At 65.3% G+C, this 15,290-nt stretch overlaps 1 protein-coding gene across 2 annotated transcripts; it reads left to right on the top strand.

Moving 5' to 3' along the window:
• Positions 1–277: 277 nt before the first annotated feature.
• GTF2H4 (general transcription factor IIH subunit 4) lies at positions 278–15,008 on the top strand. Of its 2 annotated transcripts, XM_072847983.1 has the most exons (14): positions 278–299; positions 568–718; positions 1,805–1,909; positions 3,108–3,238; positions 5,364–5,461; positions 5,579–5,667; positions 6,567–6,675; positions 6,776–6,844; positions 7,693–7,776; positions 8,044–8,176; positions 8,446–8,576; positions 11,664–11,711; positions 11,863–11,941; positions 12,929–15,008. In XM_072847983.1, the coding sequence occupies exons 2-14, from the start codon at positions 585–587 to the stop codon at positions 13,099–13,101; spliced, it is 1,383 nt and encodes a 460-aa protein (XP_072704084.1). In that variant the 5' UTR covers positions 278–299; positions 568–584; the 3' UTR covers positions 13,102–15,008. The 2 variants fall into 2 exon arrangements, with proteins under 2 accessions (XP_072704084.1, XP_072704085.1); XM_072847984.1 differs by lacking the exon at positions 3,108–3,238 and having other exon boundaries at positions 5,365–5,461.
• The last annotated feature ends 282 nt before the right edge of the window (positions 15,009–15,290 follow it).

Genomic DNA, 15,290 nt, shown 5'->3' with positions numbered 1-15,290 from the left:
CCCCAGGCCGCGCGGGGCGGCGCTCAGGACACGGGCCAGCGTGGGGGCCGCCATGATGGACCGCGGGCAACGGGACCCAGCCGGCCGGCGCCCCCCTCACGTGACTGCGCCCCCTTCACGTGACTGCACACCCCCTCCCCGCCCCGAGGCGGGAGCTCACCTTGGCGCGCACCGGCGGCGTGGGGAGGGGGCGTGGTCTGGCCGGGAGGGGGCGTGGCCCGGCGGGGAGGGGGCGTGGCCGGCGCGGAGCAAGGCGGGAAAAAAGGGGCGGGGCCACGGCAGGAGTCGGGGCGTGCGCGGTGAGTGCGGGGAGGGGGGCGATGGGGCAGATTTTGGGGGGGGGGGGGACGGCGATGGGAGGGGCTGGGGGTCAGCCTCCCGGTGACACCCTGTCCCCCCTTGGGGACAGCAGGTGACACCCTCCCGCACCCCTCTGTGGCGCGTGTGTCCCCCCAAGCGACACGCCGTGCGGGGGGGGGGGGGGAGGAACTCACCCCCCTGTGCTGCTCCGCGGTGTGTGTGTCCGGCGGTGGTGGCACTGGTGACACTGGTGGCACTGGTGACAAGGTGACAAGGGGGTGGCGATGGAGGCCGCCCCCCCCCGGCTGCAGCGGGGGCAGCTGCAGTGCAAGAACCTGCACGAGTTCCTGCGGGGGCTCAGCCCCCCCGTCCTCGACCGCCTCTACGGGCACCCCGCCACCTGCCTGGCCGTCTTCCGGTGAGCCCCCCCCCGGGGCACCCCAACGTCCCCCAAACCCCGACACCCCCCGGGGCACCCCTGACCCCCCAGGCACCCTGACACCCCCTGGGGTCCCTGACACCACCCCTGGCCACCCTGCCTGGGTGTCTCCCAGTGAGGCTCCCCCTCCCCAACAAACCCTGACCCCCCGGGGCACCCCAAAACCCCACTGTGCACCCTTATCCCCCTTGGGGCAGCCTGACCCCCCCCATAGCCACCCTGACCCCCCCCCCCCCGGGCTCCCCAACCCTCCCGGGGTGCCCTGACCGCCCCTGGGGCACCCAACACCCCCTGGGGCACCTGACCCCAGCCACCCTAACCCCCTGGGGCACCCTGACCCCCCCCAGCACCCTGACCCCCCCAGCCACCCTAACCCCCCTGGGGCACCCCAACACACTGGGGCACCGTGACCCCCCCTGGGGCACCCCAACACCCCCAGCCACCCTAACCCCCTGGGGCACCCTGACCCCCAAGCACCCCTGCCCCCCGGGGCACCCTGACCCCCCAGCACCCTGACCCCCCCAGCCACCCTAACCCCCTGGCGCACCCCAACACCCCCTCCCCCGGGGCACCCCAACACACTGGGGCACCTGACCCCCGGGACACCCCTGACCCCCTGGGGCACCCCAACACCCCCAGCCACCCCAACCCCCCTGGGGCACCCCGACCCCAAGCACTCCCCCTGCCCCCGGGGCACCCTGACCCCCCAGCACTGACCCCCCCAGCCACCCTAACCCTCCCTGGGGCACCCTGACCTTCCCCAGCCACCCCTAACCCCCGGGGCACCCCAACACTCCCTCCCCCGGGGCACCCCAACACACTGGGGCACCCTGACCCCCCCCCGGGACACCCCAACACCGCCCCTGGGGCACCCCGACCCCCCGAGCACCGCCACCCCCCAGGGCACCCTGACCCCCCAAACACCCTAATCCCCTCAAACATCCCCTGCCCCTCCCTGGAGCACCCCCACCTCCTCTGGAGCGGGTGGGGGCACCCATGGGTGCCCGGGCGGGGGGGGTGGGTTTTGGGGTGCCCCCCCCCGGCTCAGCCCCCCCCCCCCCGCAGGGAGCTGCCGGGGCTGGCGCAGGCGGGGGTGATGCGGATGCTGTTCCTGGAGCAGCCCCTGCCCCAGGCCGCCGTCGCCCTCTGGGTCAAGAAGGAGCACGGCAAGTGGGTGCTGGGGGGGCTGGGGGGGCTGGGGGTGCTGGGGGGCTGGGGTCCCTGAGGGGTCCTGGGGGTGCTGGGGGGTTTGGGGGTGCTGGGGGGCCTGGGGTCCTTGAGGCGGTCCTGGGGGTGCTGGGGGGTTTGGGGTGCTGGGGGGTGCTGGGGTCCCTGAGGGGTCCTGGGAGTGCTGGGGGGTTTGGGGTGCTGGGGGGGCCTGGGGGTCCTTGAGGCAGTCCTGGGAGTGCTGGGGGGTTTGGGGTGCTGTGGGGGGGGCCTGGGGGTCCTGGGGGAGGCCTGGGGTCCCTGAGGGGCTCTGGGGGTGCTGGGGGAGTTCTGAAGGGGTCCTGGGGTGCTGGGGGTCCCTGAGGGGGTCCTGGGGTCCCTGAGGGGGTCCTGGGGTGCTGGGGGGTTGGGGGTGCTGGGGGGCCTGGGGGTCCTTGAGGCGGTCCTGGGAGTGCTGGGGGGTTTGGGGTGCTGGGGGTGCTGGGGTCCCTGAGGGGGTCCTGGGAGTGCTGGGGGGTTTGGGGGTGCTGTGGGGGGGGCCTGGGGGTCCTTGAGGCAGTCCTGGGAGTGCTGGGGGGTTTGGGGTGCTGTGGGGGGGCCTGGGGAGGCCTGGGGTCCCTGAGGGGTGCTGGGGGAGTTCTGAAGGGTCCTGGGGTGCTGGGGGTCCCTGAGGGGGTCCTGGGGTCCCTGAGGGGGGTCTGGGGTGCTGGGGGGGCCTGGGGGTCCTGGGGTGCTGGGGGTCCCTGAGGGGGTCCTGGGGTGCTGGGGTGGGGTCTGGGGGTGCTGGGGGGCCTGGGGTCCCTGAGGGGCTCTGGGGGTGCTGGGGGAGCTCTGAAGGGGTCCTAGGGGTGCTGGGGGGCCCTGAGGGGGTCCTGGGGTGCTGGGGGTCCCTGAGGTGGTCCTGGGGTCCCTGAGGGGGCTCTGGGGTCCCTGAGGGGTCCTGGGGGGGGGCTGGGGGCCTGGAGGTCCCTGAGGGGGTCCTACAGGTACTGGGGGGGGCTCTGGGGGTCCTTGAGGGGGTCCTGAGGGTGCTGGGGGGTCCTAGGGCTGCTGGGGGGCCCTTAGGGTGCTGGGGGGCCTGAGGGTATTAGGAGGTCCTGGGGGGGTCCCTCTCGGGTTTTGGGGGGGACCGCGGGGATCCCGTGGGGCGGGGGGGGTCCCGGGGGGGGGTCCCGGGCGGGAGCACCCACGTGGCGCGCAGGGAGCAGGCGGAGAGCCGGGAGGTGCTGCTGGCGCTGCGGCTGTGGCACCCCCACACCCTGCCGGGGGGGCTGCCGGGGGTGGCCCTGCACCCCAACTTCCGCCAGAACCTGCGGGTCGCCCTGCTGGGGGTGAGCGACGGGGGGGGACACGGGGGGGACACGGGGCAGGGGAGGGGGAAACGGGGGCATGGGGGACAAATGGGGTAATTAGGGAAGGGGGACAAGGGGGGACAATGGGGGACGTGGGGTAAGGGGGGACAATAGAGGGACAATTGGGTGAGGGGGGACAAGGGGGGACACTGAGGCAAGGGGTGACAATGGGGGACAAGGGGGGACACTGAGGACAAGGGGGGACAATAGAGGGGACATTTGGGTAAGGGGGGACATGGGGGACACTGAGGACAAATGGGGGACACTGAGGACAAGGGGGGACATGGGGGACATGGGGTAAGGGGGGACAATAGAGGGACATTTGGGTAGGGGGGGGACAAGGGGGGACACTGAGGACAAGGGGGGACACTGAGGCAAGGGGGGACAATGGGGGACATGGGGTAAAGGGGGGACAATTGAGGGGACATTTGGGTAAGGGGGGACGTGGGGGACACTGAGGACAAGAGGGGACAATGGGGGGACGTGGGGTAAGGGGGGGACAATGGGGGACAAGTAGGGGGACACTGAGGACAAGGGGGGACAATGAGGCAAGGGGGACAATGGGGGACAAGTGGGGGACACTGAGAACAAGGGGGGACAATAGAGGGGACATTTGGGTAAGGGGGGACATGGGGGGACACTGAGGACAAGAGGGGGACAATGGGGGGACAAGTAGGGGGACACTGAGGACAAGGGGGACAATGAGGCAAGGGGGACAATGGGGGACAAGTGAGGGGACACTGAGGACAAGGGGGGACAATAGAGGGGACATTTGGGTAAGGGGGGACATGGGGGACAATGGGGGACAAGTGGGGGACACTGAGGACAAGGGGGACAATGGGGGACATGGGGTAAGGGGGGACAATAGAGGGACAATTGGGTAAGGGGGGACAATGGGGGACACTGAGGACAAGAGGGGGACAATGGGGGACAAGGGGGGACAATGAGGCAAGGGGGACAATGGGGGACAAGTGAGGGGACACTGAGGACAAGGGGGGACAATAGAGGGGACATTTGGGTAAGGGGGGACATGGGGGGACACTGAGGACAAATGGGGGGACAATGGGGGACAAGTGGGGGACACTGAGGACAAGGGGGGACAAATGGGGGACAATGGGGGACAGCAGGGGGACATGGAGGAAGGAGGGGACAATGGGGGGACAACGGGGCACGGGGTGTAATGGGGAGTGGGGGTGACATGGGGTGGGGGGTAAGGGGCGTACGGGGTGACAGGGTGACATGGGGCACGGGGGTAGGAGAGGGTGATTTGGGGTGACGGGGGTAATGGGGGCACGTGGGGTCACAGGGGTGGGGGGGGAATTTGGGGTGACGGGGTAATGGGGGCACGTGGGGTCACAGGGGTGGGGGGAATTTGGGGTGATGGGGGTAATGGGGGCACGTGGGGTCACGGGGGAATTTGGGGTGACAGGGGTAATGGGGGCACGTGGGGTCACGGGGGGAATTTGGGGTGACGGGGTAATGGGGGCACGTGGGGTCACAGGGGTGGGGGAATTTGGGGTGACGGGGTAATGGGGGCACGTGGGGTCACAGGGGTGGGGGGAATTTGGGGTGATGGGGGTAATGGGGGCACGTGGGGTCACGGGGGGGGAATTTGGGGTGACAGGGGGTAATGGGGGCACGTGGGGTCACGGGGGGAATTTGGGGTGACGGGGGTAATGGGGGCACGTGGGGTCACAGGGGTGGGGGGAATTTGGGGTGACGGGGGTAATGGGGGCACGTGGGGTCACAGGGGTGGGGGGGGAATTTGGGGTGACGGGGGTAATGGGGGCACGTGGGGTCACGGGGTGGGGGGAATTTGGGGTGACGGGGGTAATGGGGGCACGTGGGGTCACGGGGGGAATTTGGGGTGACAGGGGGTAATGGGGGCATGTGGGGTCACAGGGGGTGGGGGAATTTGGGGTCACAGGGGGAACTTGGGGTGACAGAGGCTGACGTGGGATAACGAGAGGACCGGGGAACCCGGGGTAACGAGGATCACGGGAGATATGGGGGTACTGGGGCAGGTAGCGAGGTTTGGGGTACCGGGGGGGGGGATATTGGGGTGCTCCCAATTTGGGGGGGCGAGTTAAAGGGTCCCGGGCGCAGGGGCAAGGCCTGGTCGGACGACACGAGCCAGCTGGGGCCGGACAAGCACGCCCGCGACGTGCCGGCGCTGGACAAGTACGCCGAGGAACGCTGGGAGGTGAGCTTTGGGGGGGGGGGGGACACCCCGATATCCGGGTGGGGGTCCTAGGGGACCCCGATATCCAGGGGAGGGGGTCCCAAAGTCCCAGGCATCCGGTTGTTCCCCCATTTTTAGGTGATTCTGCACTTTATGGTGGGGTCTCCCAGCGCGGCCGTGAGTCAGGATCTGGCCCAGCTCCTCATTCAAGCTGGGCTCATGAAGAGGTGGGGGGGGGGCTGGAAGGATTTGGGGGGGCATGGAGGAATTTGGGGGCCTAGGGGGTAATTTAGTGGAGCAGAGGTGGCCCAGGAATGGATTTAGGGGTAGGGGGCAAGGGAGAGCTTTAGGGGGGTCTTAGGAGGGTTGAGAGCGTGGGGAAGGGGTGTGGGGGGGTCTGGAGGGATTTGGGGGGTCTGGAGGGATTTGGGGGCTAAGGGGGAAATTCAGGTTGAGAGCGTGGGGAAGGGGTGTAGGGGGGACAAGGGGAGGATTTGGGGGATCTGGAGGATTTGGGGGGCTCAGGAATGGATGGGGGGCGAGGGAGAGTTTTAGGGGCGAGGGAGAGTTGGCAGCTTGGGAAAGGGGGGATTTGGGGGGCATGGAGGGATTTGAGGGGGCCTGGAGGATTTGGGGGTCCCAGGAATGGATTGGGGGGCAAGAGAGGGTTTTAGGGGGTCTCGGGAGGGTTGACAGCCTGGGGAAGGGGGGTGGGGAATTTGGGGGGGTCCCCAGGAGTCTTGGGAGTCACAGAGGGGATTTTGGGGTGTCCTGGAGAACTTGGGGACCCCAGGGAAGGATTGAGGGGAGGCCGGGGGGTGGTTGGGGTGACTCGGGGGGTATGGGGGTCCCAGGGAGGGATTTTGGGGTCCATAGGGTGGGACTTGGGGTCCCTGGGGGGGCCTGGGGGTATTGGGGTCCCAGGCAGAGATTTGGGGTGATCTTTGGGGGGCCCCAGGAGAGATTGGGGGGGTCCCTGGCAGGACTTGCGGAGGGGGGTGGCTCAGGGTAGGGACGCGTGGCTGCTTTTGGGGTCCCCTACCGGCTTGGGGACCCCCCCCCCTCCGGTTTTGGGGGTGCCCCCTCAATTGGGGGGTGCCCCCTCAATTTTGGGGGGGCCCCGCAGCGAGGGGGGGGAAGCGCCGTGCATCACCTCAGCCGGGTTCCAGTTCCTCCTGCTCGACACCCCTGCCCAGCTCTGGTATTTCGTCCTCCAATACCTACGAGGAGCAGAGGTAAGATTGGGGGGGGGTCCCCCAAAAAACAGGGGTCCCCCAAAGCAGGACCCCCAAATCATCCCCCAGTGCCCCCTTAAATGCTCCCCCCCTTTTCCAGGCTCGGGGCATGGATCTGGTGGAGATCCTCTCCTTCCTCTTCCAGCTCAGCTTCTCCACCCTCGGCAAGGTGGGGACCCGGGGGGGCCCCCCCCACCCCACTCGGGGGGCTGTGGGGCAGGGGGGCACCCAGGGGGTGGGGGTGACACCCCCTCCATGACCCCTGGGTTGCTTTGTGGAGGGGTGGGGGTTACTGGGGGGGAAACTGGGGGTTACTGGGGGTAACGGGGGCGGCTGTCGCTATGATTATGCTGTGGAGGGCTGGGGGGGTTTAGGGGTTACTGGGAGGAACTGGGAGGAACTGGGAGCACCAGTCCCCAGGGTTATTGTATGGAAGGCTGGGGGGCTTAGGGGTTACTGGGAGGAACTGGGAGGAACTGGGAGCGCCAGTCCCCAAGATTATTGTAGGGAAGGCTGGGGGGCTTAGGGGTTACTGGGAGGAACTGGGAGGAACTGGGAGGAACTGGGAGCAGTTGTCCCCAGGATTACTCCATGGAGAGCTGGGGGGCCTTAGGGGTTACTGGGGGTAACTGGGCCTAACTGGGGGTAACTGGGAATGGCTGTCCCCAGGATTACTCTGTGGAGGGCTGGGGGGCCTTAGGGGTTACTGGGAGTAACTGGGTTTAACTGGGGGTAACTGGGAATGGCTGTCCCCAGGATTACTCCGTGGAGGGCTGGGGGGCCTTAGGGGTTACTGGGAGGAACTGGGAGTAACTGGGGGTAACTGGGAGCAGTTGTCCCCAGGATTACTCCATGGAGAGCTGGGGGGCCTTAGGGGTTACTGGGAGTAACTGGGCCTAACTGGGGGTAACTGGGAATGGCTGTCCCCAGTATTACTCCGTGGAGAGCTGGGGGGCCTTAGGGGTTACTGGGAGTAACTGGGTTTAACTGGGGGTAACTGGGAATGGCTGTCCCCAGGATTACTCCGTGGAGGGCATGAGCGAGTCCCTGCTCACCTTCCTGCAGCACCTGCGCGAGTTCGGGCTCGTCTTCCAGAGAAAGGTGACACAGGGGGTGACACAGGGGGTGACACAGGGGGTGACAAAGGGGGTGACAAAGGGGTGACACAGGGGTGACATGGGGGGCACAGGGGACACACAGGGAGGGGGACAGGGGGACACTGAGGGGGGGGGCGGTGACAGGACCCTCTCAGGGGTCGGGGCTTGTCCCCGTCCCCACAGCCATAGTCTTGCTCCCTGTCACCGTCCCCACGTCCCCATCCTGACCCTGTCCCCAACCCCACGGGTCTGTCCCGCGTCCCCTCCCCAGCGCAAGTCCCGCCGCTTCTACCCCACGCGCCTGGCCATCGCGCTGGCCTCGGGGACATCGGGGGCCCCCCCCGAGCCCGACGCTCACGGCTTCGTCCTCGTCGAGACCAACTACCGCATCTACGCCTACACAGGTGGGACCCCTGTCCCCTGCCCTGTCCCCTCCCGTGTCCCCGCGGGGGGGTGACACAGAGGACCCGGGTGTCCAGGTCCCCCCCCTCCGTGTCCCCTGTCTGTCTGTTACTTGTCCCATTCTGTCCCCCGTGTCCCCATCCTTCACATCCGCCTCCCCTCTCCGTCCTGACCCCCTTGTTCCCGTGTCACCCTGCGCCCCACGTCCCTCGTCCCCTCTTGCCCATCCTGTCCCCGTGTCCCCCATTGTCCCCGTGTGTCCCCCCCCCAGACTCGGAGCTGCAGATCGCCCTCATCGCCCTCTTCTCCGAGCTCCTCTATCGCTTCCCCAACCTGGTGGTGGCCCAGGTGACGAGGGACAGCGTGCAGGCGGCCATCGCCAACGGCATCACCGCCGACCAGGTGGGGACACGGCGAGGGGACACGCACGCGGGGCGGGGGTGGCCATCACCAGGTGGGGACATGGGGACATGCCCGAGAGGGATGGGGGGGCCCTGGGGTGCCTCAGAGGGGGGTATTGGGGTGCCCCTGGGGGTGCTGGGGGTATTGCGGTGTCCCTGGGGATATTGGGGTGCCTCACAGGGGGTATTGGGGTGCCCCTGGGGTGCTGGGGGTGCTGGGGTGCCTCAAAGGGGAGTATTGGGGTGCCCCTGGGGGTATTGGGGTGCCCCTGGGGGTGCTGAGGGTATTGGGGTGCCCCAAAGGGGAGTATTGGGGTGCCCCTGGGGTGTTGGGGTGCCCCTGGGGGTGCTGGGGGTATTGCGGTGTCCCTGGGGATATTGGGGTGTCTCACAGGGGTATTGCGGTGCCTCAAAGGGGAGTATTGGGGTGCCCCTGGGGTGCTGGGGGTGTTGGGGTGCCCTGGGGGTGCTGGGGTGCCTCAAAGGGGAGTAGTGGGGTGCCCCTGGGGTGCTGGGGGTATTGGGGTGCCTCAAAGGGGAGTAGTGGGGTGCCCTGGGGGTGCTGGGGTATTGCGGTGTCCCTGGGGATATTGGGGTGTCTCACAGGGGTATTGCGGTGCCTCAAAGGGGAGTATTGGGGTGCCCTGGGGGTGCTGAGGGTGTTGGGGTGCCCTGGGGGTGCTGAGGGTATTGGGGTGCCCCAAAGGGGAGTATTGGGGTGCCCTGGGGTGTTGGGGTGCCCCTGGGGTGCTGGGGGTATTGCGGTGTCCCTGGGGATATTGGGGTGTCTCACAGGGGTATTGCGGTGCCTCAAAGGGGAGTATTGGGGTGCCCCTGGGGTGCTGGGGGTGTTGGGGTGCCCTGGGGGTGCTGGGGTGCCTCAAAGGAGTAGTGGGGTGCCCCTGGGGGTGCTGGGGGTATTGGGGTGCCTCAAAGGGGAGTAGTGGGGTGCCCCTGGGGTGCTGGGGGTATTGCGGTGTCCCTGGGGATATTGGGGTGTCTCACAGGGGTATTGCGGTGCCTCAAAGGGAGTATTGGGGTGCCCCTGGGGTGCTGGGGGTGTTGGGGTGCCCTGGGGGTGCTGAGGGTATTGGGGTGCCCCAAAGGGGAGTATTGGGGTGCCCCTGGGGTGTTGGGGTGCCCCTGGGGTGCTGGGGTATTGCGGTGTCCCTGGGGATATTGGGGTGTCTCACAGGGGGTATTGCGGTGCCTCAAAGGGGAGTATTGGGGTGCCCCTGGGGGTGCTGGGGGTGTTGGGGTGCCCCTGGGGGTGCTGGGGTGCCTCAAAGGAGTAGTGGGGTGCCCTGGGGGTGCTGGGTGTATTGGGGTGCCTCAAAGGGGAGTAGTGGGGTGCCCCTGGGGTGCTGGGGTATTGCGGTGTCCCTGGGGATATTGGGGTGTCTCACAGGGGGTATTGCGGTGCCTCAAAGGGAGTATTGGGGTGCCCCTGGGGGTGCTGAGGGTATTGGGGTACCCCTGGGGTGCTGGGGTGTCCTGGGGGTGCTGGGTGTATTGGGGTGCCTCAAAGGGGAGTATTGGGGTGCCCCTGGGGGTATTGGAGTGCCTCAAAGGGGAGTATTGGGGTGCCCTGGGGTATTGGGGTGTCCTGGGGGTGCTGGGTGTATTGGGGTGCCTCACAGGGAGTATTGGGGTGCCCTGGGGGTGCTGGGGTGCCTCAAAGGGGAGTATTGGGGTGCCCTGGGGTATTGGGGTGCCTCAAAGGGGGTGCTGGGGGTATTGGGGTGCCTCAAAGGGGGTGCTGGGTGTATTGGGGTGCCTCGAAGGGGGTACTGGGGTGCCCCTGGGGAGCTGGGGGTATTGGGGTGCCTCACAGGGGTATTGGGGTGCCCTGGGGGTGCTAGGGGTATTGGGGTGCCTCAAAGGGAAGTATTGGGGTGCCCCTGGGGTGCTGGGTGTATTGGGGTGCCTCACAGGGGTATTGGGGTGCCCCTGGGGTGCTGGGGTGCCTCAAAGGGGAGTATTGGGGTGCCCCGGGGGTATTGGGGTGCCCCGGGGGTATTGGGTGTATAGGGTTGCCTCAAAGGGAAGTATTGGGGTGCCCCTGGGGTGCTGGGGGTATTGGGGTGCCTCACAGGGGTATTGGGGTGCCCCTGGGGTGCTGGGTTGCCTCAAAGGGGAGTATTGGGGTGCCCCTGGGGGTGCTGAGGGTATTGGGGTGCCTCACAGGGGGTATTGGGGTGCCCCTGGGGGTGCTGGGTGTATTGGGGTGCCTCAAAGGGGAGTATTGGGGCCCTCAGGAGGTGCTGGAGGCATTGGGGTGCCTCACAGAGGAATACTGGGGTGCCCCTGGGGGTATTAGGGTGCCCCTGGGGGTATTGGGGTGCCCCCGGCTGTGTTGGGATACGTCAATGAGGGATATTGGGGTGCCCCTGGGGGTATTGGGGCCCTGTAGGGGGTTTTTGGGGGCATTGGAGTGCCTCAGAGGGATATTGGGGTGCCCCATGGATGTTGGGGTTCCCATGGGGGTGCTGGGTGCATTGGGGTGCCCCTGCAGATATTGGGGTACCCCTTGGGCTCCCCCAGGGGCTATTGGGGTGCTTCAGAGAGGGATATTGGGGTCCCTTAGGGAGTTTTGGGGTGCCTCACAGAGGAATATTGGGGTGCCCCATGGATGTTGGCGTTCCCATGGGGGTGCTGGGTGCATTGGGGTGCCCTCGAGGATATTGGGGTACCCCCTGGGCTTCCCTGGGGGCTGTTGGGGTGCTTCAGAGAGGGGTATTGTGGTTCCCTTGGGGCTATTGGGGTCTCTTAAGAGCTTTTGGGGGTATTGAGGTGCTTCAGGGGAATATTGGGGTGCCCTTGTGGATTTTGGGGTTCCTATGGGGGTGCTGAGTGCATTGGGGTGCCCCTGCAGATATTGGGGTACCCCCTGGGCTTCCCCGGGGGCTATTGGGGTGCTTCAGAGAGGGGTATTGGGGTCCCTTAGGGGGTTTTGGAGGTATTGAGGTGCCTCACAGAGGGATATTGGGGTGCCCCTGTGGATGTTGGGGTACCCCTGGGGTGCTGGGTGCATTGGGGTGCCCCCACGGATATTGGGGTGCCCCCCACTAACATTCCCCCCCCCCAGATCATCCATTTCCTCCGCACCCGGGCGCACCCCGTCATGGCCAAGCAGGTGGGTGCCCGGACTTCTGGGTGGGTGGGGGGGGGGGGTGCCAGATTTCGGGGTCCCCCCCGCCAGGGGATATGGGGGGGGGGGTCCCAGACACCTGGGTCCCCTGGGGGGGTCCCGGACACCTGGGTCCACGTCCCCCTTGCACCCCCAGACCCCGGTGCTGCCCCCCACCATCACCGACCAGATCCGTCTGTGGGAGCTGGAGCGGGACCGGCTGCGCTTCTCCGAGGGTGAGGCGAGGGGGGGTGACACAGGCACCCCCCCCCAGTGTCCCCTGGGGTCACCCCGGTGTCCCCAAGGGGGGAGGTGGCATCCCTGAGGTGTCCCCAGGGCTTTTTGGGGAGCCCCCCAAGGGAACTGGCATCCCTAGGGTGTCCCCAAGGAGGGGACAGCTAAGGGAAGGTGGTAGCCTCAGGTGTCCCAATGTTGTCCCCGATGTCCCCAAGGCAAGGTGACAGCTCTGGGGAGGTCCCCGAGGGGAGGTGACAGTCCCTGAGGTCCCTAAGGGGAGGTGACAGTCCCTAGGGTCCCCAGGGGATGGGAAGGAGAGGTGACAGCCCTGGAGAGGTCCCCGAGGGGAGGTGACAGTCCCTAGGGTCCCCGAGGGATGGAACAGCCGTGGGGAGGTGACAACCCCTGAGGGGAGGTGACAGTCCCTGAGGTCCCCAAGGGATGGAACAGCCGTGGGGAGGTGACAACCCCTGAGGGGAGGTGACAGTCCCTAGGGTCCCCAAGGGATGGAACAGCCGTGGGGAGGTGACAACCCCTGAGGGGAGGTGACAGTCCCTGAGGTCCCCAAGGGGAGGTGACAGCCGCTGGGGTGGTCCCTGAGGGGAGGTGACAGTCCCCAAGGGGAGGGGACAGTCCCTGAGCAGGTTCGTGAGGGAAAGGAACAGTCCCTGAGGTCCCCAAAGGGAGGTGACAGCCCTGGGGAGGTCCCCGAGGGGATGGCACAGCCCCTGAGGTCCCCAAGGGGAGGTGACAGTCCCTGGGTATGTCCCCAAGGGGAGGTGACAGCCCCTGAGGTCCCCAAGGAGGGCCGAATCCCCGGCAGAAGGTGCCCACCCCAGCGGACCCCCGCAAGGTGCTGGCTGCCGTCAGGCGGACGGCGGGTCCCCAGGGGGAGGTGACAGTCCCCAAGGTGTGCGTGTGTGTGGGGGGGGGTGTCCCCAGCACCGCTGACACCCCCCTCCCGTGTGTGTCCCCCCCCCCTCCAGGGGTCCTGTACAACCAGTTCCTGTCGCAGGTGGATTTCGAGGTGCTGCGGGACCACGCGCGAGCTTTGGGGGTGCTGGTGTTCGAGAACCCCGGCCGCCGGCTGATGGTGGTGACCCCCGGCGGGCACCCCGACGTCAAGCGCTTCTGGAAGAGGCAGAAACACAACGCTTAACGCTGGCGGCCCCGGGGGGGACCCCGCTCCCCCCCCCCCCCACAGCCCCCTGTTCCCCTCGGCAAGTGTGCTTTCGGGGTGCCCCGTTCTGGGGTGATGGGGTACCCCTCTTCTCCCTCTTTCTCGGTGCCTTGATCCCTGGGTGACCCCCGATTCCTCGATGTTGGGGCAGCCCCGTCCCTCGGGGCCTTGGCACCTTGGTCCTCAGCACCCCGGGTTCAGGCACCCCAATTTCTCAGGGCCCAGGCACCCCCATTCTGGGCACCCCAACCCCTCAAGGCCCAGGCACCCCAATCTCTTGGGGCCCAGGCACCCCAATCCCTCAGGACCCAGGCACCCCAATTCTAGCTACCCTGATCCTCAGCACCCCGGTTTCAGGCACCCCAATTCCTTAGGGCCCAGGCACCCCCATTCTGGGCACCCCAACCTCTCAAGGCCCAGGCACCCCAAACTTTTGGGGCCCCAGCATCCTGACCCCAAGTACCCCAATCCCTCAGGACCCAGGCACCCCGATCCCTCGGGACCCCAATCCCTCGCGGCTCTGGCACCCTGATCCCGAGCACCCCAATCTCTCAGGGCTTGGGCACCCCGATCCTGAGCACCCCAATCTCTAGGGGTCCAGGCACCCCAATCCCTCGAGGCCTGGCCACCCTGAATCCATTGGGGCCCCAGCACCCCGATCCCTTGGGTCTGGGGCACCCCAATGCCAGGCACCCCAATCCCTTGAGGCCAGGGCACCCCGATCCCTTGGGACCCAGGCACCCTGATCCTGGGCACCCCAATCCCTTGGGGTCCCAGCTCCCCAATCCCTTGGGTCCCGGGCACCCCAATTCCTCAGGGCCTGGGCACCCTGATCCCAAGCACCCCAACGCCTTGAGGCCAGGGCACCCCGATCCCTTGGGACCCAGGCACCCTGATCCTGGGCACCCCAATCCCTCAGGGCCTGGGCACCCCCATCCCTTGGGTCCCCAGCACCCCAAATCCCCGAGGCCATTTCTTAGGGTGGGTTTTTGAAGAGCACAAATGAAAGTGCTTGGAGCCGCCCGGGGGGGGGGGGGGGGGGCGGGCAGAAAAGTGACATTTGAGGTAAAAAGCGGTGGTTTTGAGAAAAGGGGTTATTTTTCCTAAAAATGAAGGGTTCGGAAGAGAGAAAAGGCGAGTTGGAGCAAAAAAAAAAAAAAGGGCTTTTTGTGAGGAAAAGGTGTTGAGCAGGAGTGGGTTTGGGGTAGAAAGTGAGGGGGTTCTGAGAGGAAAATGATTTTTTTTTTTTTTAAGAAAAATGAGGGATTTTGGAGGAAAAAAGGATTTATTTGCTAAAAAGCAGGGAGGGGTTTGAGGGGGAAAAAAGAGGGAGATTGAGCAAAAAAGAGATTTTTCCCAAGGAAAATCCTTGTTGCTCAACCTCCCCCCCCGGCTTTTTCTTTAGGGGGGAGAAAAAAAAAAAAAATCACTTTTTTTTTTTGCTCATTTTCCCCATTTTTCCTCTGAAAATTTTTGGATGGAAAATGGGGGGGTAGTGAGGAGATTTTTTTTTTGATGGAAAGTAAGGGGTTCTGCGGAGAAAAATGGGGTTCTGAGGAAAAAAAGAGGAGCTTTTAGTGGAAAATGGGGGGTTCAGAGTGAAAAATTAGGGGCTGGAAGGAAAAGAGGTATTTTTTTTTTAAAAGTGAAGTTTGCGGTGGGTTTTAAGGAAAAAAGGGGGTTTTGAGGGGAAAAATAGGGGTTTTCTGAGGAAAAAAGTGGATTTACTAAAAATTGGGGTTTCCTGAGGAGGAAAAAAACCTGTTTATTGTGGGGTTTGGGGTTTTTTTTCCAAGAGGAAAATGTATTCTGCGGGAAAAAGTATTTTTTTAAATAAGAATGGTGTTTTTCTGAGGATTTTTTTAATAATAAAACCAGAGTTTTGAGAACAAGGCAGGGTTCTCTGAGGAAAAAAAGCGGGGATTTATTGAGGGGAAAATAACAGCTTTTGGGGGGCAGGAAAAGGTGGGTTTGTGAGGGGTAGAGCTGGGGAAAGGAGGGATTTCTGAGGGAAAAACCCCCAATTTTGAGAGAAAATAAGGGTTTCCTGCAGGGAGAAACCATAGAGAGTTGAGGGGAGGTGGGAAATGGTTTGGGAGGGGGGGATAAGGCAGGGAATTTGAGGAAAATAATGAATTTTACGGGAAAAGTGAAAGCAGGGCTGGGTT

The sequence above is a fragment of the Ciconia boyciana genome, chromosome 29, assembly GCF_034638445.1.
Source record: "Ciconia boyciana chromosome 29, ASM3463844v1, whole genome shotgun sequence".
Classification (NCBI taxonomy): domain Eukaryota; kingdom Metazoa; phylum Chordata; class Aves; order Ciconiiformes; family Ciconiidae; genus Ciconia; species Ciconia boyciana.
This window is presented reverse-complemented; position numbering and strand designations above follow the sequence as displayed.